This window comes from Engystomops pustulosus, chromosome 3, assembly GCF_040894005.1.
Source record: "Engystomops pustulosus chromosome 3, aEngPut4.maternal, whole genome shotgun sequence".
Classification (NCBI taxonomy): domain Eukaryota; kingdom Metazoa; phylum Chordata; class Amphibia; order Anura; family Leptodactylidae; genus Engystomops; species Engystomops pustulosus.
The window spans coordinates 39,642,030-39,665,588 of record NC_092413.1 but is presented as its reverse complement, the minus strand read 5'-3'; the positions used below and the strand labels follow the sequence as shown (position 1 = coordinate 39,665,588).

General features: G+C 40.9%; 1 protein-coding gene across 2 annotated transcripts in view; it reads left to right on the top strand.

Moving 5' to 3' along the window:
- Positions 1–23,559, top strand: part of SPTBN1 (spectrin beta, non-erythrocytic 1) — a 108,616-nt gene that overhangs the window by 83,182 nt on the left and 1,875 nt on the right. For both annotated transcript variants that reach the window (XM_072140548.1, XM_072140549.1), the window contains 15 exons: positions 127–390; positions 3,529–3,753; positions 3,903–3,992; positions 5,515–5,793; positions 6,387–6,517; positions 6,678–6,882; positions 8,457–8,831; positions 9,367–9,611; positions 9,783–9,921; positions 12,835–12,919; positions 13,086–13,282; positions 13,811–13,923; positions 14,014–14,080; positions 21,770–22,008; positions 23,116–23,289. In XM_072140548.1, coding sequence (XP_071996649.1) covers positions 127–390; positions 3,529–3,753; positions 3,903–3,992; positions 5,515–5,793; positions 6,387–6,517; positions 6,678–6,882; positions 8,457–8,831; positions 9,367–9,611; positions 9,783–9,921; positions 12,835–12,919; positions 13,086–13,282; positions 13,811–13,923; positions 14,014–14,080; positions 21,770–22,008; positions 23,116–23,289 — 2,828 coding nt within the window. The remainder of the gene's footprint in view (positions 1–126; positions 391–3,528; positions 3,754–3,902; positions 3,993–5,514; positions 5,794–6,386; positions 6,518–6,677; positions 6,883–8,456; positions 8,832–9,366; positions 9,612–9,782; positions 9,922–12,834; positions 12,920–13,085; positions 13,283–13,810; positions 13,924–14,013; positions 14,081–21,769; positions 22,009–23,115; positions 23,290–23,559) is intronic.

Sequence of the window (23,559 nt, the reverse complement as noted above, 5' to 3'; positions counted from 1 at the left end):
TTTTTGTAGATGTTGATGACCATTGAAAGGTTTCATAGAATTTTGGTTTTCTACACGTTTTCCTCAGCCGTATGCTTTACATCAGAGATTTCCACTAAATTCTGTGACTGTCTTGCTCTTTCTTAGGAAGGAAATCAGCTTGTTGCAGAGAAGCCAGAAACTGAAGCCATAGTGAAGGAGAAGATGACGGCCTTGAATAAGATGTGGGAAGAACTTGAATCCACTACACAGACAAAGGCCCAGAGACTTTTTGATGCCAACAAGGCTGAACTCTTTACCCAGAGCTGCGCAGATTTGGACAAATGGCTCCATGGCCTGGAGAGTCAGATTCAGTCTGATGATTATGGAAAGGATCTTACCAGTGTCAATATCCTCCTGAAGAAACAGCAGGTGAGTGAGAAGCCTGATGGTCACGACTAATAGCACCAGCATCATCGCATTGCGGGTTTAATTAACACGTCAGCGCAACCTAATATTACATCGTGGGGCGGAATGGGTTAAACTAATGCTTCCAGGATGAAGAGACTGTAGGGGGTCACATTACAAAGCCATGCAGGAGTCAGGAAAGTAATTGAATGCAGTAATTGTGTCTGTCTGGGTGACCTTCTCTTCATCTAACACAGAACATCCTCTGTGTTCTGTATATTAGAGGAAAGATCAGGGGGTGTCAGAGTATTTCTAGCAGTCTGCAGAGCTATTCCTGCTGTCAATAATATAGAAAACCCCAATGACTGTCTTTTAAATCTGGCTTGAGGTCTATCAGATTCGCCTACAGGTTACATTTTTCTGCTTTGAACAGAATTGTTTTATGTAATTTTTTTTTTTTAATCTACTCCTTTAGACCAATGGCACACTTTTTATGTAGGACCGTAATTGGGGACCATGCAATGACTGGTTTGATGGACTAACCACATTGCAGAGGATGCAACATAGTTATATGTAATCATAATTATAGTTCTTGCATTGCCGATTGGCAGGGAAGCAGGGACTCCTCATGTCACATGATTATGAAGCACAGAGTTCAGTCCCCTGCACTGTCATTTGTCCGTGAAATTCTGCCATCTGATTCCCTGATTCGTGAACCAACCACGGTTGTGTGCAACTGCCATAAAATTGGGTTTCACTTAGCATTATTTAGATCAGTTTTGAGGTGGTCATTTACCCCGATATCCAAACAAGAAAATGCCTTCTTTCATAGGCCACACTGCACAAGTTTTTAGAGCTTTTTTGTAGCTGGTTTTCCCGCTGGCATTTGAGAGGTATCAGCAGCCTTATTTGTAAGACTGCTTACATATGACAACATTTAACATACTTATTATGTAAAGATAGCAAATCGCCCTAGGAATTAACATGTCACATAAGGCCGGGCATTGGTGCGGATTACAGCACATCACTCAGATTCCATACATTTATATATATATTTTTTTTTTTACACGGTTTTCAAAATCCTTTTTAAAGGCTCAATGATAAATCTGTACAAAGCCCCAAGAGTGAGTAAAGTGACTTTATACATTAGTCCATAAGCCATTTATAAGAGGCCAGAAAACCCAGAACAAAGGAGGGGAATGTGTAAACAGCTCAGAGCTCCTACACAGCCCCTGCCTGCCGCAGACTCACAGCCGCTTCTCTATGCACATTTATTGTTATGGCGGAATGTGATCTCTGAAATGTCACATATTAAAAGGATTTGAAACACTGAGAGACTACTGTATACTGGAAATAAGGAATTAACACAGATTTGATTCCACCCCCTTCCCGATTTCCCTGGGTACAGTGTTATATTTAGCTCGTCTAGCACAGATCTGGCTATAGAGGCTTTTACCCCTCTGGGACAAAGACTCAATGTTACATTGGAAACATGTGTAGATACCATTACAGATGGTCAGGTATGCTGTAGGTATCTGCATCCACTAATACACAATGTATGTGGCGGTCATTTGATAAAACGCCATGTAACCTTTTCTGTTCTGGATACCCTCTAATAAAAACTAGATGCATAGCTCCATAATTCTAATTCCCAAATATTTCCTGTAGCATTAGAGGAGACAGGTGGTAGGTAACTTCAAACACAATACATGGTCTTTTCTAGCCTGTATGGGAATTTTGATTAATATTAAGACATAAAGAATGTGCGGGGGTTGAGTGGCCGATGGAAAGATGCATTTGTTAATTTAGTCTGAAATTTGTGTGCGGAATCTACAATGTATTCCAATGTGTGGTGGATTTACACTTCCCTATCCTGCCTCCTACATGCAAGGGCTGACAGAGAAAAACATCACAAGCAGGTGTGGAGAGAAAGCCAGTTTCAGACGAGCATTGTTGGTGCAAGAATCACGGACAGACTCCAATGCCGCTAAACAGTGGGGAAGCAGGGACTCCTTACATCATAGATCACTATGATCTTCTAAATCCTATCTTCGGCATGGTGGTTGGACCGTGGTCGGACACTGCATGGTCCATGATTAATGGTCAACTGATACTGCCCTAACTCTGCATAGGTTGTTTTCAGGACACAAGTTCTGGTTTTTGTCTACCATTTGACTTGCTTACATAGGAGTCAGAGCAAGGTCATTGTAGTAAGACTCAGACCCATCTGTCTCTGAAGAGCTAGAGGCCTTGTTGGCAATGTAGGCTGTGTTAAATGAACCAGATCTGAGGAGAAGCTAACCCAAAATTAAAATAATTTACTTAAGTATAATTTACTGGATGAAGACATCCAGAGAGTACACTTACTCTCGGGGAAAGTATGTGCTCTCAAAAGGTTCTCAAGGTTACTCCAGTAAGTGGGAGGTAGAGAAAGTAGAGTCACTTTTCAGAATAGACTTATTGGTATGCCAAATCTACCAAATGCTCCCCATTTGACAAGTTTGGTGCAAATTATAGGGCAGCATGGTGGCTGATGGGCTAGCACTGGAGTCCTGGGTTCTAGTCCCACCCAGGTCAACATCTGCAAAGAGTTTGTATGTTCTCTCCGTGTTTCCTCCACACTCCAAAAAAAAAAAAAACAAAACCTGGTAGGTTGATTAGATTGTGAGCCCCATGGAGACGGGGACCGATTTGTCATGCTTTGTGCAGCGCTGCGTAATCTGTAGGCGCTATATAAATAATAAGTATTATGACAGTAAAATTGGTTTTATGATAAAACATTAGATTTATTCTAAATATACCTATTATCTTTATTTATTTATTTTTTAATCAGATATATTTTTATTGAAGTTTTCTGATTTTACAACACAATAAAGTGAACATTACAAGTACAGACCCCCCATTATCCCTATTTGGAATGGGTTACTTTTTTATATAACACATTATTTGAAATGAAAGTTATAAAGTGCATTAAATGTCAGTGTTAAAGTTAGTTGGGTAAAATTAATATTCACCTATTAATATAGGAGTATAATTGGAATACAAGATTAATATAGGATAAACTTTTTTTTCTTAAAGACATTGCTTTGGATTCTGAGTATGCTTTAACAAAACAAAAAAATATTCCTTCCTCAATCTCATTTTTTCTTATTTCTTTGGTAGATGCTAGAAAATCAGATGGATGTCCGTAAGAAGGAGGTGGAAGAGCTTCGGAGCCAAGCTCAGGCCCTCAGCCAGGAGGGAAAGAGCACTGATGAAGTGGACGGCCAGCGGGTGGTGGTGGAGCAGAGATTTGTAGAACTACTTGCGCCCTTAAACGAGAGGAAAAAATACCTTTTGGCCTCTAAAGAGATTCATCAGTTTAACCGAGATGTGGAGGATGAGATTGTAAGTAAATGAAAAACCTTATCTGAAGTTTTCCGAAAACTGTAATCCAAATTATGTGTCACTGTAAATTTTGGGGTTTATTATAGTACATTGGAGAATCTAATGGGTTTTTTTGGATAGAGAAGTAACTTGGTTGCATCTATTTCCAGCTTTGGGTAGAAGAGAGAATGCCTATCGCAACATCCACTGACCACGGCCACAACCTCCAGACTGTACAGCTGCTAATAAAGAAGAATCAGGTCAGTGTTTGGGCCAATGTGCGGTGCTTTGTTGATAAGCCCTGTATTCCTGTATAACTCGGTGTTGCAAATATTTAAAAAGTAAAAAAAAAATTGTTTCATAGATTGGACGGGTAGTTGTTTGCTAATCTAAAGTGAATGGCCAGGTTTAGGATGAGGACACATTTTATTTTTTTATGCATTTTTATTTTTACTCAAAATCTGCAATGGGAACAAAAAAACATATTTTTTTAATAGATTATTAACATTTGTGATCCAAAGCAAATATTGGCAGTAAAGAAAGTAAATATGGTGGAAACACACATGCAGTTTAGTTTTCTGCTTCCTCTATTCTGGGTGAATCAATTAAAAAAAAAAAAAAAAAAAAGTATAAATAGTGATACTATGTTGTAATACACAGTTTTTAAGTAGTGTGGCTGTAGCCTTTTGGGATCCCGGTTTATTGCACCAGATTCCTTGTACATCCTATGAGTATAGCCATAATCACATTGTTCTTCCACATACTTTGATGAAAGAATATCCCAACAGGATAAGGGGCAAATTACTGAAAAGGGGTTGTACCTATGCAAACAAAGTGATCTGTGAGGGTCCAATGCAAGGACATCCAGCGGGGGTCCTATTCTCCCACCCCACCTGTTAAAAGGTGGTGTGGGAGGCCAAGCATGTGTCCTGATTCTCTACTCAATGGTATGGGAGTGTTTAAAACTGCAGAGCACAGCGTTGGTCTATGCAAGTGTCGGAGATAGCTGAGTGCTGTGCTCCAATAGTTCCAACACTCTCATACTATTCAATGTAGTGGCAGGACACAGTGGCCGCTCCACCTATTCGAACTGGGGGTCAGTTCTTGTGATCGGTGGGAGTCCTAATAGTCAGAGCCTCAATCAGCTTGTTATCCCCTATCTTGAGGATAGAAGATAACTTGGTAAAAGCGCTTTCACTTTATATAAAACCGGCCTGTGACCCTGGATAGTTAACCTCCAAGAAAAGTTTTTATGTTTTAATTGGAATAGATCCCAAAGCACTAGAAAAAATGCCTCTTCCCGCCTCTCAGTACTCATCCTGAGGAATGTGATGTGCGTCATTTCCTTCCTTGCTGAAGTGGCAGCTACACCCTCATGTAAACATTAGTAAGAGCGGTGGAGATGAGGAGCAGATTTTATTTTCTTGCCCCTTCGTAGCCTTGTTTCCTTTCATACAGTTGATTTGTGATAAGTGTATTTTTCTGGTAGAATCTAAAGAGAATTTTTTTACTTCCCTGTAGCTCTTAACATTTATAATAAAGCTTGTGATTGGTCGCTATGTACAACACCTTCTTATGCCCCATAAATCTCCTCTATAGTGCTAATATTTAAATTGGCCCTGAGTTACTGAAATTTGCAAGTCCTATGGCGAACATGGACTGAGGTGCACTTGTGCTCGCCCTCTAATCCTAGAGAGTGGAAGCCTGTACTATAATTTGTAATATGTAAACGGGATGACTTATTATTCTATTTAACATTCTGGTCATGGATGTTTGAAACAGACTCTTCAGAAGGAGATCCAAGGGCACCAGCATCGCTACGATGATATCTTCGAAAGGAGCGACAAGATTCTGGAAGATGCCAACCTGAATGCTGAGCCAATCCAACAGAGGCTGGCGGATCTCGAGACCTTGTGGAACCAACTCATTGAAGAGACGGAGAAGAGACACAAGCGGCTGGAAGAGTCTCACAAAGCTCAGCAATACTACTTTGATGCAGCCGAGGCAGAGGCCTGGATGAGCGAGCAAGAGCTGTACATGATGTCTGAGGAGAAGGCAAAGGTAACTAAAATGGGTGACCATAGGCTGCATTCACACCTCTGTTGTATGGATATGTTGGGTGGATTCCCAGTGTGTCCTTACAGCGAAGGGCAACATCTTATCCCACTGTGTGTACATACTATGGGATACACAATCCCGTTCCTTTCCCTAACCCCTGAAAGCCGGAGGAGTTAACATCAACACCAGCCAGTGAATGGCTTCTACCATTGTTTATGGTGTTTTCCCCCAGTGATGTTGCTGTCTTTCTATGGACTGTGAAATCTTGAAGGACATTCTTGAGCATACACTCAGTGGGGGACGGGGGATGGATGCAATACTTTGCATCCGTCTTTAATGGCCTCTTTTGTTTTCCGACGTGTATGATGTATACTGTACAGACGGAGGAAAAAACAGATACCTTTGTCTGCCAGTATAGGTCTACATATAGGTTGAGCGTATACAAAAGATGTGATATGAGTGTAACCTTCGGGGGCATTTTTTTTTAGCTTCTCTCTTTGGGATGTCTATTGTTTCCTCACTTCACATCATTAGCGCACAACATTTCCATCCCCATATATATCAAGTTCCTGCTGACCCCTGGTATTTGCTTGCAGGATGAGCAGAGCGCAGTGTCTATGCTGAAGAAGCACCAGATACTGGAGCAGGCGGTAGAGGATTATGCGGAGACAGTGCACCAGCTCTCCAAAACAAGCAGAGCTTTGGTGGCAGATGGACACCCGGAAAGGTAAGCGGTTGTCCCTGTATATGCTGGTTGAAGATAACCTTTCACTGATAGACAATCTCGTGTAAATGTAAACATGCAGCGTTTGTAGAGAAGATGCTTTTACATGACTCCGGGTAACATAACATCATCCTCTGTCCCCCTTTTTATATTTGGGATACAGTGAGCGAATCAGCATGCGGCAGTCGCAAGTGGATAAACTCTATGCAGGTCTGAAAGATTTGTCTGAAGAGAGAAGAGGAAAACTGGACGAACGACACAGGCTGTTCCAGCTCAACCGTGAAGTGGATGATCTGGAGCAATGGATTGCAGAGAGGGAAGTCGTGGCAGGTTCTCATGAATTGGGTCAAGACTACGAACATGTTACAGTAAGTGTTCTATATAAGCGTTTCCATCCTGCACAGCTTTTTGTTGGTGATTGAGGTCTGTTTGCCATCTCCATTGGTTCTATAGACAGTGATTGGATCGGCGCCTGCCACTTAATTCCTTTGGGGTACAACAGACCCCCATTCTCGTGATCCATGGTGGTTCCTCCACTGGGACCCTGACCTCTGGATGGCTGATAGCTTGTTGTGACTATACATCACCTTTAAACAATCTTATTGCTGTCACTTCACCGTAACTTTTGTTTACTACTTAACTCCTTACTAGTTTTAACATCTCTGCTTTCTGTCTTTTAGGGGTGACTTTCAGTATTTAGTTTCAGGGAATATAGATCTATTCTGGTTAGGTGATGGACACAACAGTACATGGCTTGTTATATTAACATCCCCAAAGGTTTCTAAAAGGAAAAAACCCAAACCACTGAGGGTCCATCACATGTCCAGAACAGTTTCATTTTCCCTGAAACTAAATACTGTAAGTCACCCTAGGAAGCAGAGATCCTAAACCCAGTAATGAATCAATACAGAAAATGTAATGGAGAAGTGCATAGCTTTCCTTAATGTAATAAATAATTTCTTATGTGCTGAAATGGAAAGTGTAAACCTAACTGACCCAAAAATAAGGATATTTTTACCATCTTTGCTACATTCTAGCAAAGACTTTATCTTGTTGATTTTTGTGCAATTCATTGCACTCGTTATTTCAGTGTATTTGCTAAAGAAAAACATGTCTATTTGGTAAATCAATATAAAGGTGGCCAACTATTCCATATCCACTATTGTATGTAAATTTGTTTTGTGAAAAACTAGATTCCTTAAAAATTTCATTAAAGGGGTTGTCCGAGAGTTATGAAAAAAAACTAAAGGTAGCCGGAGGGGGCTGCTTAAAAAAATAAAGATCTACTTACCTTCCGACGCCCTCCGGTGTCCCGCGCTGCTGTCGCTCCGGTCCGGGCGCCATGTAAACAAACATTGTCGCCGGAACAGTAATGGATTCAGCTTCCGGCCAGACCCGACAACCTTTTGGCCCCTATACACAATGCTGTGAATAGGGACGGATAGGCGTGGCCAGCCACGGGCGGCCGGAAGCTGAATCCAGCACTGCTCCGGCGGACCAGAGCGACAGCAGCGCGGGACACCAGAGGGCGCCGGAAGGTAAGTAGATCTTTATTTTTTTTAAGCAGCCCCCTCCGGCCACCTTTAGTTTTTTTGTCACAACTCTCAGACAACCCCTTTAAGTTTAGACTTTTGGGCCCCAGCCGGTGTACTGTGGCTCCTGTCACCATCGGCTGTGACGTTGCATTGTCAGAACGCTCCCACTAAAACCTAGGAAACAGGGAAGCCGGCGGCTGGGGCCAATAGTAGAAGATAGTAGAGATAAACAATTTTCATCTAGGTTTTAGCAAAGGAGAACACATCTGTATCTAGATGTACGTTTTCAGATTGTGTGTTTACTTCAGATTTTCAGATTTATTCCATATATTCCATATGCGCAGCACAACAATGAAATTCTGAATCCTCAATTTACTGTAATTCCTAACATTTTTCTTTTTTTGCAGATGCTACAGGAAAGGTTCAGGGAGTTTGCACGTGACACTGGCCACATTGGGCAGGAAAGGGTGGATACTGTCAATCACATGGCAGATGACCTTATCAATTCAGGACATTCTGACGCTGCTACCATAGCAGAATGGAAAGATGGTCTCAATGAGGCCTGGGCAGACCTTCTCGAACTGATTGATACCAGAACACAGATTCTGGCTGCCTCATATGAACTCCATAAATTCTATCATGATGCTAAAGAGATCTTTGGACGGATACAGGATAAGCATAAGAAACTTCCGGAGGAGCTTGGGAGGGATCAGAACACGGTAGAAACACTACAGAGGATGCATACGACCTTCGAACATGACATCCAGGCCTTGGGCACACAGGTTTGTTTCTGGGTCAATAGTCTCTATTAAACTTCTGGGGAAAATGATGAAGCCTGTATAATCGATTAAGTGCTTCACATGTATAAGTTTCCATATAGTTCGTTACCTTTGTAATCCTCAAATCAGCATAAGTACTGGTACAACAAACTGAAGGAACTGATATATGTGAACACAACCTTATTGGGGCTCCTGCACACATTGCAAACTTCTCTGCACCGAGATCCATGACTAAATCTGGCTAAAAATTGTGGACATTTTCACATGGGTAGGTTGGTGACTCCCATCCCTCCCCAATTCCTGAGCATTAACAAATCTAGACTAAAATGATAAACGCTTAAAGAGACTAAAGTTTTACAAAATTTTTATGACTTTCTATTACTTAAATGGAAACTTTAAGGGTGATTGGGATTGTAAACTATCAGTCAACAAGGACCTGTTGGTGGTTTAGTATCCCATACCACGCTCACAAGTTTTCTTTAATAAACGGAACTCATACATACAGTATTATTCTCACATGGTTTCTTAAAATTTTTAGGTGAGGCAGCTGCAAGAAGATGCAACTCGACTGCAGGCAGCTTATGCAGGAGATAAAGCTGATGATATCCAGAAGAGGGAGAGCGAGGTTCTGGAGGCTTGGAAGGCATTGCTGGATGCATGCGAGGGACGGCGGCTTAGACTGGTGGACACGGGCGATAAATTCCGCTTCTTCAGCATGGTCCGGGATCTCATGCTCTGGATGGAAGATGTCATCCGCCAGATTGAAGCTCAAGAGAAGCCAAGGTACTAGTCTACCAGTAGTGGTAAAAAATTACTATATTCCATTATTCCTGTAATCTGTCTAAATCTTAAAAAAGTCAAGCGTATGTGTACTATGAACATTTTACAGTATACTGGAGTCATCATGTCAGATACTGCACCAGAAATGAATTATTGCATCGACTGTCGTTACAGGGATGTTTCTTCAGTAGAATTACTAATGAACAATCACCAAGGCATTAAAGCGGAGATTGATGCCCGGAACGACAGCTTTACTGCATGCATTGAGCTTGGCAAGTCTCTCTTGGCAAGGAAGCACTACGCATCAGAAGAGGTGAGGCGCCAGGATAATTTATAGCTCAGCTGCATTGCAGATCTGCATGTACTTGGCTGCAGCAAAGACTCCTATCTAGGCAAGGTCTTGGCAGGACATTCTCTCTGTGCTAATGTCCTATAGTCTTCAATGCTGTGCTTTATGTGTAGGCAAAATAAAGGAATACACATAGATGACTAATGGAGATTAATTTTATATACTGGCAGTCCCTTAGTTAAGAACACACCGACTTACAGATGACCCCTAGCTACAAATGGCCTCTAGATGTTAGAAATTTACTGTATTTTAGCTTTAGACTAAAATAAACTGCTATAATAGTTATCACTGGTGTCTACAATTAAGTTGTTGTAAATCCTGGTTCTTATGACAATCCAACAGTTTTAAAATCCAATTGTCAAAGAGACCAAAAAATTTTGTCTGGGGTTACAATTATAAAATATACAGTTCCGACTTTCTGACATACAAATTCAACTTAAGAACAAACCTACAGAACCTATCTTGTCCGTAGCCCAGGGACTGCCTGTACTACATATACATACTCTACAAACACATAGGGGGTCATGTATTAAGGGCCCGAATCGCGTTTTTACGGCAAGTTACCCGAATTTTTCCGCTTTGCGGCGATTTTCCCCAACTTTCCCCCGGGTTTTTGGTGCACGCGATCGGATTGTGGCGCAGCGGCTCCGGTGTGCACGCGACGGAAATCGGCGGGCGTGGCCGAACGAAAACCCGACGGATTCGGAAAAAACGCCGCTTTTTTTTTTAACCCCTTAAGGACGGAGGGTTTTCCGGCTCATTTCTCACTCTCCAACTTCAAAAATCCATAACTTTTTCATTTTTCCGTGTACAGACCTGTGTGAGGGCTTATTTTGTGCGTAACAAATTTTACTTTCCCGTAATGTTATTTATTTTAACATGCCGTGTACTGCGAAGCTGAAAAAAAATTCCAAATGTGGAAAAATTGAAAAAAAACCGCACGTGCGTCACGTTCTTGTGGGCTCAGTTTTTACGACTTTCACTCTTCGCTCCAAATAATACGCCTACTTTATTCTTTGGTTCGGTGCGATCGCGGTGATACCAAATTTATATAGGTTTTATTGTGTTTTAATACATTTTCAAAAATTAAACGAATGTGTACAAAAAAGAAAAAAAATTTTTTGCCATCTTCTGACGCTAATAACTTTTTCATACTTTGGCGCACGGAGCTGGGGGACGAAATGAGGCGACGAAATGAGGCGACGTTTTCATTGCTACCATTTTGAGGTCTGTGCGACATTTTGATCATTTTTTATTTCATTTTTTATGTTATGTAAAAAGGTGTAAAAGTCGCATTTCGGACATTTGGGCGCCATTTCCTGCCTCGGAGGTCACCGCCGCCTGTAACCGTTTTTATATTTTGATAGATCGGGCATTTTGGGACGCGGTGATACCTAATATGTTTGTGATTTTTACTGTTTATTATGTTTTATATCCGTTCTAGGGAAAGGGGGGTGATTTGAACTTTTAATATTTTATTAATTTTTTTTATTTTTTAAACTTTTTTTTTTATTTTTTTTTTCACTATCTTTTAGACCATCTAGGGTACATTAACCCTAGATGGTCAGATCGCTCCTACCATATACTGCAATACTTCTGTATTGCAATATATGGCATTTTTGCAGCACATTCATTACAATGAGCCACTGGCTCATTGTAACGAATCTGCAGCTGCCAGATAGCCTCGTGTCAAAAGAAGACACGAGGCTACCATGGCAACCGATCGCCGCCCCCCGATGACGTTCGGGGGCGTGGCGATCGGAAAAAAGATGGCGGCGCCCGCGCGCCGCCGTCTTTTAAACGCCGCCGGCGACTTTGCCGGTGGCGTTGAAGGGGTTAATAGCCGCGATCGGTGCAAGCACCGACCGCGGTTATTAGCGGTGGGGGTTTTGTGCAATATGCAAAAACCCCCACCTTTGTATGAAGAGGACTCAGCCCGTGAGCCCTCTTCATACATCCCTTATACCTCTGCGCCGTAGAGCTACGGCGCAGAGCGTTAAGGGGTTAAAAAAAGGGTCGCTGGACACGCGCTTACCTGCACCCAGCAACGGATTGTGAACTCCGGCGGACTTCAGCGCAGCAGCGACACCTGGTGGACGTCGGAGGAACTGCCTTAGTGAATCGCCGGAAGACCCGAATCCACCGCAGAGAACGCGCCGCTGGATCGCAAATGGACCGGGTAAGTAAATCTGCCCCAAAGTATTAAAAGAACTTACATGCCCAGAAACTACAATGCTTCTGCCCCTGTGCAGATATTACCTATGTTGTCTTGAAACCTGTCAGATAGTGATGAGTCGGGTTGTCCTCCTCCTCACATTGGCAAATATGGGTGGACTGCTTGTTACCCTGTGACTTTGTTGTAACATAGTAAAATAACATCAGATCCTGGACCGTAGTCACAGCATTGTTTGTCCGGTAACTACAAGTTTTTCCTTATCCGTAGGATAGGGGTTAACTTGCTGATCAGATGTGGGACCCCAACGGATCACGAGAATGGCTGTTGTACCCCCAGAGGAATAGAGAAGCTACTTGCTTATGCGCCTTCCTCTCTCTTCATCTTATTAGCACTTATGTAGATTACCAAGCTCAGTACTAGTCATCTTCCATCAGTGCTGTAGATGGAGTGCTGTAGATGAATGGAGCGTGCATGTCCAACCTGACACTACTTTTTAGTCTTACCATTCTGGTGATCCTCAGGGGGGCCATACCATGCATGTATTTATGCATTATATGTGTTATCTGCCACACCTGGATGTTAAGTTTAATACTGAAGCTTCTTGTATACAGTCAGGCCGGTGGTCATTCCTGGTTAATGAAGGACATGTAGGACTTGATCTCATTAATTGATAAGGTTTATTATATTCTCTTTAACACTAGATAAAAGAAAAGTTACTTCAACTTACTGAGAAGAGGAAAGAGATGATTGACAAGTGGGAGGACCGGTGGGAATGGCTCAGACTGAGTAAGTTCATGGTTTAATACCGTTGGCAGCAGCTCAGTATAAGTTCACTAAAAGTTTCTTTCCTGTTTTCATTTAGAAGAAATCCCTAAATTTAGTGTATTTGAACCTTTGCTCGGCCTGTCAGATATTCATCATCACTTGTCTGTCTTCTATAATTCGCTCTTAGTTTTGGAGGTGCACCAGTTTTCCCGAGATGCCAGTGTTGCAGAGGCCTGGTTATTGGGACAGGAGCCATATCTGTCAAGTCGTGAAATAGGCCAGAGCGTAGATGAAGTGGAAAAACTCATCAAACGGCATGAAGCATTCGAGAAATCTGCAGCCACTTGGGATGAAAGGTTTTCAGCCTTGGAAAGACTTACTACGGTAATCATCTCTGCATTCTGGAGTGTTTTATTGATAGACCACACACTCGCGGTATTAAAAAAAATACCACGATTCTCCAGGATTTCAGTAATGATGACACAGCCTGAAAATAGGTCAACAGTATCAGATTGTTGGGTGTCCGATACATGCTACCTCAACTGAATAGTTAACAGGGGCCTGAGCACCTACAATAACAGTGTATTAAGCTAAGCAAAATACTATTGTTAAAGGGGTTGTCCAGTTTGGTTGCTGAAGTTACAAAATAGCATTGTGTTCACTTCACAATCACTTGTGTTCACTTCATTGTTGGGCTGCAAAGCCACACAACTTGAAGATGAGTGTCGCGCCACTGTTTTTTTTTTGTGAGGAAGGCGGCCCCGAACAACCCCTTTTAAGGACATATAAGAATGGGGAAGCAGCAATGGTGCACAACATACTGAATGTAGTTCATCCTTAGGTTATCCAATGTGTTGAATTTTGGTCAGACACCTAGCTTGATTGTAATTCTCTTTGCATTATGTCTCTTAGTTGGAATTGTTGGAAGTTCGTCGACTACAGGAAGAAGAGGAGAGGAAGAGGAAGCCCCCTACTCCTGAGCTAAGCCCTAAAGTTTCAGACGAAGGGGATTCACCACAACAATGGTAAAGACTTGACCCCATCTGGACTTGACCCCATTCTTCTTTTTTTTTTTTTCCTTTTCTGGCCTCCTGACTGCTTTCTGTTTTTTGTAGGGACGGAACAAAAGAAGGAGAACAAATTTCCCAGAATGGATTGCCGTCTGACCAGGATTCACCACGGGTTAGTTACCGCTCCCAAAACTACCAAAGCTACAAAAACTTGATTAGCCGAAGAACAGCCAACGACCGGCAGTGGTCTGGACTGTAAATCTTTCATCCACCTCCCCCCAAAAAATGTCTAGTAACGCTGGTACTTTTTACCCTACACCCACTGAGATGTACTGTTAATAACATTTAATATATAGAGTTCATGTTTATTTGACTTGACTAATAGCAGGTACTTGGAGATATATATTTTTTGTATGTATATGTCTTGTATTTATATTAAAGGGGAATTCCAATGTCCAAAGGTTATGCCATAGATATCGGAAAGATGCAGGTCCCAATGCGTCTCCAGGTCTCAAACAAGGCAATAGAGGACCCCCATCTCAGGGGCTGCACTTTTGTGGCTTAGTCCATTTCCCTCTGCATGTGCACAAAATAATTGCGCTTCTCCCATAGGAGAGTAGTTTACCACATTTGTAGTCAGAACCGCTATGAGGTGCGGTCTGGAGGATCTCCATTCCTCGATCCTCCAACTTTCGGACATCTATGAGATACCTTATTGGTAAATAACCCCAGGACGGCACCTATGTAGCGCAATTTTGAACACTAAATTTCTGGTCTTTAAGGACATTTGGGTGGTTTGGTGTCCCAAATTTCCCTTTAACTAGATTGAGAGGCTTCCGACCATAACATAGATGTCTCGTAGCTCATTTTAGACATTTTACCATTCTGTGTCTCAAACTATGCAACTTGTTGAAGGATTATATACTTTGTCTGTACTGTATATGCCATCAAGCTGGTGTATTGTCAATGCCCTAATTCTTCATTGTTGTCTGGAGCTTTATTTTTTGATTGTGTTTATTGCAAAATTGTAATATTGTCAGACAGAAACCTACTTGAGCAGAATGTAATATTGTTCTTTAAAAAAAAAAAAAAAAAAAAAAAATATATATATATATATATATAATCTCTTTATCTCTATCTAAAAGGATCCCACACAATTCCCCTTCATAGTAACATAGTAAAGTTTCACTTCCCCATTATGACTGACCCCCTCCTTGTTGGGAGGTGTAAACTTTTACAAAGGATATATTGGAATATTTCACCACTTTCCCCTGTAATAATACAGACGTAAACTAATATTTAAGTAGTTACAATAATACTTTAATGAAAGTAACTCCCAAAGTGACTTGTTACAGACCTTATAGCATTTACAACTTTTACACTTAGAATGGATTATGTTAACATATCAGTATGCGCAGAGAACTAGGACTTAAGATTTAGAATATTATTTATAGCCTATACTAATGCTTCCTAGAGCCTTTTGGCCACTTGTCTAGTTAGTATTGCAGCAGGAGATGTAATATTGCCTTTGTTCAGTAGATGGCAGTAGATGTGATTTGTTTAGATATACTAAATTTCAGGCTTTATACAGAACTAGGCCTCGTACACATGACTGGACTGTACAACCTTGTTGGGCAGCTTAATGTGTCCTACTGTCAGATGGAGGCCAAAAAATCAACCTTCTGGCCTCCACCTGGTTAGTATATGTCAAAATAGTGTAATAGCTGCTGTATGGAGCGAGTGTTTGCATCTCCAACGGGACTCTGTGCCTTTGTAATGACTCTTGTGTGTATGAGGTCTTAGAACGGGTTTTGACTTTTGCACTTTAGTAGATACAAAAGCTGCAGATGAGATGTAGTCGAATCTGTAAGGACCAACCTATAAAGTAGAATTCAGGTCCTTGGAGTCTGGCACCTGCTGGGTCTTGTAGTCCCACAGCTCGTAAGGAGCCGAACATTGTTTTTCCGTCCTCTTAGGATGCAGTAGATGTGTGACTGGCGATCTCCAGGATTCTAAGGATGTTTTATCTATGAAATTCAGATTGCAGCCGCTAATCCAGATTTTTCTAATCCCCCAACATCCGCATTGCAGTCACATAACCCATGTATTTCATCATTCATTTCTTCTCTTCACTGTGCATGTCCCCCCCCCCATTTTATCAGAAAAATTTCACATATCTTTTTATTTTTGCTTGTATCTTATATTTTGTTCCTTAATTATTTCTCCTTCAAAAAAAATTGAGTCTCTCTACATTTTGTCAGATCCCAATATTATAATTCATTATTGCTGATTTGACTATTTTATGAGATAAATCAATTATAAATGACTACATGAATGTATGTTGTTAAAGGAGTTGTCCAGGATTCAAAAGGGATTTTTTTTTACCACAGAGAAAGCACCGCTCTTGTTCATAGTTGTATTGCAAATCCTTTACATTACTTAAAGTAACTTTATCAGCAGAGTTTACTACTAGTGACCTCAGGTGAGGTATGCAATATCCTTTGTAGTATTCCCTCTTTTTATTTCACCCATTTTACAAAAAAAAAAAAAAATTGCCTTCAAAATTGTATGCAAAAGAGCAGAAGAGAGTCATGTATTGCATGAGATGCAAGTGAGTTGCGGTACTCTAAGTATGATTTCAGATGTCCAATCTGTAGGACCCAGAGCTATACTTTTGGTATATTAGAGATGAGAATCTCATACTGAAGATCTCATTAGGCGTCTGAGATATGGACAAGATCTGCTGCTCGCATTTCCAACTCAGTCTTTAACTGCCTGTACCTCACAGAACCACAAGAACCTCAAAGGAGATTCTTATCGTTGATATGGCACCAAAACCACGTTTGAAGGTCCTACAGAATAAAAGATAGGGGTGACTGAAATGATGCTCCTCCTCCAGCCTCATCCTGAGCAAAAAGTGACTCTTCTTTGCTAATTTTTACATCTCCTCGGGAGTATTTTTTATATATATATATATATATATATATATATATATATATATATGTAAATGAGCAATAATTCAAATTAAAGAGGCAATTCTAAAAAGGACATTTCATACCCTACCTGACTGGACTTTAAAAATCCTATAAAATATGGTTATAGCATACCTTTAAATGAAGTAGAGCCTACAGTAACAAATTCAGTCTACGGACAAGAATGGAGCTTTCTTTAAAATGTAAAATAATTTGTATTCCTGGATATCCCCTTTAAGTTGCACCTGTTGCCTGCACACGTTGAAGGGGGCCATGTTGTAAGCACAGATCTAGGGTATATAACCAAAGTTACTTCTGAATGATCTTGTATATAATAGTATGCCTTCCTCATTGACCATGGTCCTAAATTCAATATGGCCGCCTCATCGTGTCGCAGGCAGCAGTTCTGACTTCATGATCCTAATGCTAAGTTTATATGAATGTATTTTCTTATCTGAAGATATGACTATTCTATTTTAAAATATTCTTATATTCTTGAGCTATATTTTACCAGAAAGTCAATAAAATGGTGCAGAGACTCCAACATGTCAATGAAATGGAGCCTAGCTTTGTGCATCTGGATCCAGTGAACCATGCCATGCATGACACTAATGATTGACGTTCATCACCCGTCACTGACCAGATCACGTCACTAACAACCGCGCCACGTGAATGTCATCGTCACCGCTGCATGCTCTCAGCATGTGTCCATTAAAGTTTATTTGCTTGTTCATTTTTTACATGTGCAGCATGTTTGTGTCTTTTATGTTAATCCAGATTATGTTTTTATATCTATGTGTATATGTTCAGTGTCTACGGGTAACGTGAAGTTAGTGTTGGCTTTTATAAGTCCGCTTGTGAATTATTTCAGCTCGCATACACAGTGCAGCACATGCCGCTTTCTTATCTACTGATCTCCTATTCTTAGTGTGCGATATAGGGGATGTATAGATCTATAATGCCTCATACAGCATTTATGCTTATGGGATTGTTTGACTCTACCCCATCAGATTATTTCAGTAGGATGGGGGGGGGGTTTCAAATTTTCAAATGCCTTTGGTTCTCACAAGAGACAATGGACCAGGCAGCTTGGTATTCCCCTCTACTTTTTGAGAGCACGCTCAGCCAGGCATTCATGAGTATGGGGAGTCTGGAGAAGAAACTGTAGGTCAAATGAACCAGCTATAGAAAGTGTATAGGCAAAATACTTAAAGGAAATCTACCACTAGGATGAAGGATTGTAAACCAAGCACATTTACAGATGAAGGCAACCGCTACTTCCATTATCCGGCATCACTACGGGGTTATAATGTGGTTGGGTCCATGAATGGCTAAATTTCTTGGTGCACCTGCATATTAAACAATGACCACAACTATTTTATGCCAAAATATTCGGCCCATTATTACACCATTAACATTAGTAGCTACTGGGAGTCTTCAACGGTAAGTAATTCAATTTGTGATAAGAATGCTAAAAGCAAATATAGTTAAAGGAAATCTACCACCAGGATCAAAGATTGTAAACCAAGACCACCTACCTGCTGGTGTGTGCCCCCGCTGGCAGGGTTTTCCCTTCTTTTAGCTTTTAATGCCATAGTTTTCACACAAAAAAAGTTAAAAAATTATGCAAATGCAAAGAGTCCAGGGGCTCTGGGCTCCATAGCGATCAGTTGAGTCGGAAAGCCCTGCAGACTAATTTGCATAATTTTCAAAGCCTTGTTTTGTAAGAACGAGGGCATGAGTAGCAAAAAGAAGAGCAGATCTTGCCAGAGGGGGCATACACCAGCAGATAAGTGTCCCTGATTTACAATTTCCGATCCTGGTGGGAGATTTATTTTAACTATATTTGCTTTTAGGTTTATTTTAGCATTCTTATCACAAATTGAATCACTTACCGTTGAAGACACCCAATAGCTCCTAATATAAATGGTGCTATAATGGGCCAATTATCAACAAGTGTTAACCTAATTTTTAGCATTGGACCAATGAAATAACAGTATTTTGGCATAAAATAGTTGTGGTCATTGTTAAGTATGCAGGTGTAGCTGCACTCAGAAATTTAGCCAGATCATGGGCCCAACCACATTATAACCCTTTAGTGATCCTGGATAATGGAAGAAGTGGCTGCCTTCATCTGGAGATTGCTTATGTTTACTGGGAGTGTCTTAACACATTATTATCATGTTTCTAAGAATAGTAAAATATCCCTTAATATATGTAAAATTGTAATGAATGAATCACCAATGTATCTTGTATATTTCCCATATCCAGTACAAAAATAGACACTCCCTTTGAATACCATGTAGAGCTGCAAGCCGTTTTTGTAATTCCAGCTTTATGACTTGCACTCTTTCCACAAATAATTTTCCACATCCCAATCCATTCATGAATCCTCCGAGCTCTGGTGATATTAACAAGAGTCCAAGGGATTTATCTTTCATTTCACTTTCTAGATAAAAATGTATAAATAGTTGCAAACTTTGCGGCTTTTTGCACGTTTGTGTCCTATATGCTACTTTTAAAAAATTTTTAGGATGTTTGGAGGGAAATAGGGCCAGGGTTAGGATTTCCTATCATTTACATCAGAAAATGTACTTGAAATTCTGCTCTATGGAGTGCGGGAGCTGCACAGATTTATTAATAGACCTGAGCTGGTTAATAAATCAGGTGTTTCTTGAAAAGTGATGTTTTCTACGCCAGTCTTCAGAGCCTCCTTCTTTGTTTTCCATAGACCTCTTCCTTATATATGTCCTACAAGACCCCTCCATTAGCCAAGGAGTGAAAAATTGCCGGCTACAGATATTACATATGTGCATTTACATAGATTAAATATTGATAGCAGTATTTATCTGTAGTGTTTTTAGTTTCAACAAAATTTTATTAAAGGAAAACAGAATGGTGCCTTACAATAGCTCATGGCAAAGCACATACCCCTTGCAATCTGTAGTGTTTTAAAAGGACATCTACCACCAGCCTGAAGGACTATAAACCAAGCACACTGACATACTGGTGTGTGCCCCCTCTGTCAGGACTTTTGTTCCCTGGTTTTTACAAAAAAATGTTTCTAAAATGAGGCAAATAAGCCTAATGGGGCTCTGGGCTCCATAGGCATTAATGATCCCTAGAGCACCTTGGGTTAATTTGCATAATTTTTAAAACTTTTTTTTTCTTAAAGACAAGGGCATAAGAAGCTTAAAGAAGAGCAGGTCCTGCAAGAGGGGGCACACGTCAGTATGTCAGTGTGTTTGGTTTGCAATCCTCGAGTCTAGTGGTAGATTTCCTTTAAGAAAGGACATTGAGTGTTTTTTCACACCAGACAACAGTTTTGTGTTATGAAAAACTTTTATAGATACAAAAATAGTTGAACTTTTAAAAGGGTGGAAACATATTCTCGGAGGGATAGGCAAGTAATTCTCAAAGTAGCTCATTCATGAGTTTCCCCAAAACGGCAATTCAGAATATTAAAGGATTAGTCCCTTGTTCATGACTGGTAGCGGTTTCGCCTCTAGGACACACTCTAATTTCTGCAGCCCCCTTAATTTTATTTTTTTTCCCTAGCACATTCTCACCCAACTTTACAGAACCAGATCAGTATGTTCAGCCCCTTCACTGGTGCCCACAGACCTCCCGCTATCAAATATGATATGTGATTAGCCACACTTTAAGTTGATCAGGAGTTTTGTGTGTCCTATCTTAAGATGGTCAAACAACCCTTCTAAGGTACAACTTTTCACCACCCAGTGTCTTGAGCAAAAACCAGGATATTGTATCAAATACAGAGAGATTTTTCTAAAAACACAAATATTCCCATAGAGCGCTTGGCATTAATCCCATCATGATAAAGCGCTGGCACTTTGCTTTATTTTTATTTTTTGGCATACAATAGGACTGGCGTTATTTGTACTAAATAGTAAGTAGCACTGAGCTTCCATAACTCGCTAATCTCACTCTTCCGGCTGCTTCAGTGATACTAAATAGCAATATAATAGCAGAACTGAATGTCAGGGTGTGAGTCCTATCCGTAGAGAAAAGATACTAGGAATCCATTATAAGTGAACGGCTCCTGGAGACGACGTCAGACGGATAACTTGGCTCTCGAAGCCATCCCCGGTCACAGCGAGCGGCGAACAACCAGATCAACAAAGCCCGCGATGGGAAAAGGCCTTGGTTCTGTCTTTGTTTTGGGGGTAAATAGTCGTGTGGTGTTGCGTGACTGTGGTGGTTTCTCTCGTCCCTTCTTAACTTCAATCCGATTGACTTAATGATGAACAATACCGTAACTTTGGTTTCCATACAATTTGTATCTCACAATTCCTAATTTCCCATCTGCTCTCCTGAAAATCCAAGCTAACCAGGATGATGGAAGTGGAAATGCATGGTGTAATTTCATTTTAATCTTTGCATGTCTTCTGATTTTGTTTTACCTCTGGTAAAATAGGAGCATTTTCAGAAACCGGGGCCGTTGACTAGTACGTTTCTGACAATGCTTATGGGAACTGACCTGTTGTAAATTCCCATTTCTTGTGTGGTACAGGACAGACAGATTGGCTGCCGTTTGGCACCCTATTCTGTGACTGATGGCTATACCCTATACTCTAGAAAAAGGATTGAGGTACAGTTATGCATAGTGCGCACCCCCTGTTTTTCCACGTCTATAAATGATTACTAATCGTATTGATAAATCTAATTGACTTTCTGCTTATTTATACTGGTGTCTGGTGTATGAGCAGATCTGCTGTACTTCAGTCCTTTTATATCCGTAAACTGCAGGCAGCCATTTCTGATGGTGACTGTGCAGCAGGGGTGAATAGTCTTTAGGTAACCATCTCAAGTTTGGCTTTTCAACATATTTTGGACAATATACTTATGCTGGTCTTTTATGTTTTCAGATGGCAGAAAATGCTGAAACCAATGAAATGGTTAATGGATCCACAGAGCAGAGGTCAAGTTCAAAAGAATCCAGTCCGATCCCCTCACCGACTGCTGACCGTAAATCCAAATCGGGCATGCAGCCGCAGACCGCCTCCACTCTACCAGCCAAGACGCAGGACATTCCTTCCGCTCAGTTTGAAGGTTTCCTGCATCGCAAACATGAATGGGAGGCACATAATAAGAAAGCCTCCAGCAGGTAGGTACAATACCTGGTGACCCTTACATGTTTCACTCCTATACTATGATCTTCCAGACTCTAGGAAAATAAATTCAGTTTTATATTTCTCTATAATTTCAAATGTTTAGTCAAAATAGTCGATGGATTGAATTGGTACCAAAATATCTTTACTATTGAAATGAAGAGAGCAGTTGATCATAGCAGCTAAGCTTTATTTTCCTGTTCCTTTCTCCTGTAGTGAGCATTCCACACCTTGAGAATATTTCCCTTCATGATTTAGCTCTATAAGGGGATTAGACAATCCAGGGACTGTCTGTTAAGAGATAAGTCATTAAACGCTTTATTAGGTTCCTTTATCTCTCAGCTGTCAGTGGATACCGGACTGACATCTGACTTACACAAACTGAGCCAGGAAGAAAGGCAGATGAAAAAGAAGGTCTCAGGAAAATTTCTATTATAAAGCATATTACAAAGTTTACTGTTTTCATCTTCACTATTCTTTTATTCAATTTTGTTATGTGTTACAGACTCCTAACTAGAAGAAAAAATGTAAACTCCACAACACTACAGCTCTTATTTGTAGAGGGAATGGGTTATAATAATACTATATTTTTGGGTGTTTGAAGCCCCTTTGTATGTTCTATCACATGATAATTTATTAATATCTGTTTTAAGATGGGCAGACACACAGTCCCCGCCACTACCACTCGTTCTTTACACGATACCTCAGAACACCCCCATGAATTAGGCTGCATTTACACTGACGTATGCCCGCTCAGCTACGGCCGGCGGCATGAGGGTGACTCCTCCCCTCTGCTTAGTGATCCATGGCGCCATAACACGGGGAAAAATAGGACATGACCTATCTTTTCTCCTTGTACAGAGCTGCACATGTGCAGCACCGTATCGCTCCGCGGGCCATTGCCGGCCTATGGGGGACGTATGGACCACCTTAAGCTTGCGGCCCTACATACGTCACTCATGGTCGTGTGAATGTAGCCTTGGATATTGATGATCCACACTAAAGAGTAGAAAGCAAGAGAAGCTTGTCCACAATTTGGCTCATAATCGCAGAATGGGTCGCTATTTGAATCTTCTGATAGATGTGTATTTTCTTTCATTTAGATCTTGGCACAATGTGTATTGTGTGATAAATAACCAAGAAATGGGATTTTATAAAGACTCCAAGACTGCCGCATCTGGTATTACCTACCACAACGAGATCCCAGTGAATCTGAAGGAAGCCGTCTGTGAAGTAGCCACTGACTACAAGAAGAAAAAACATGTGTTTAAACTGAAGTAAGTGACTGCGCACTGTCCACCTTGTGGGGACCATTTTTCTAGTTTGATGTGAAAGATGATATAGTGATATGGCGTAAGCGGTAGTGTATTATAATATAGGCAGTTTGGGTGGTAACCCAGGGCCCTTGGCCTCCAAAACCGTCCACCAAATTGTATAGTTAAAAGACCTTCACCCACGAGATCCTCGTACATCTGTTCTTGCTCTCAATACCCATGTACACAAGAGCCATTTGAAGACCTTTGCAGGTCCTCCAAAGGCCCCGAAAC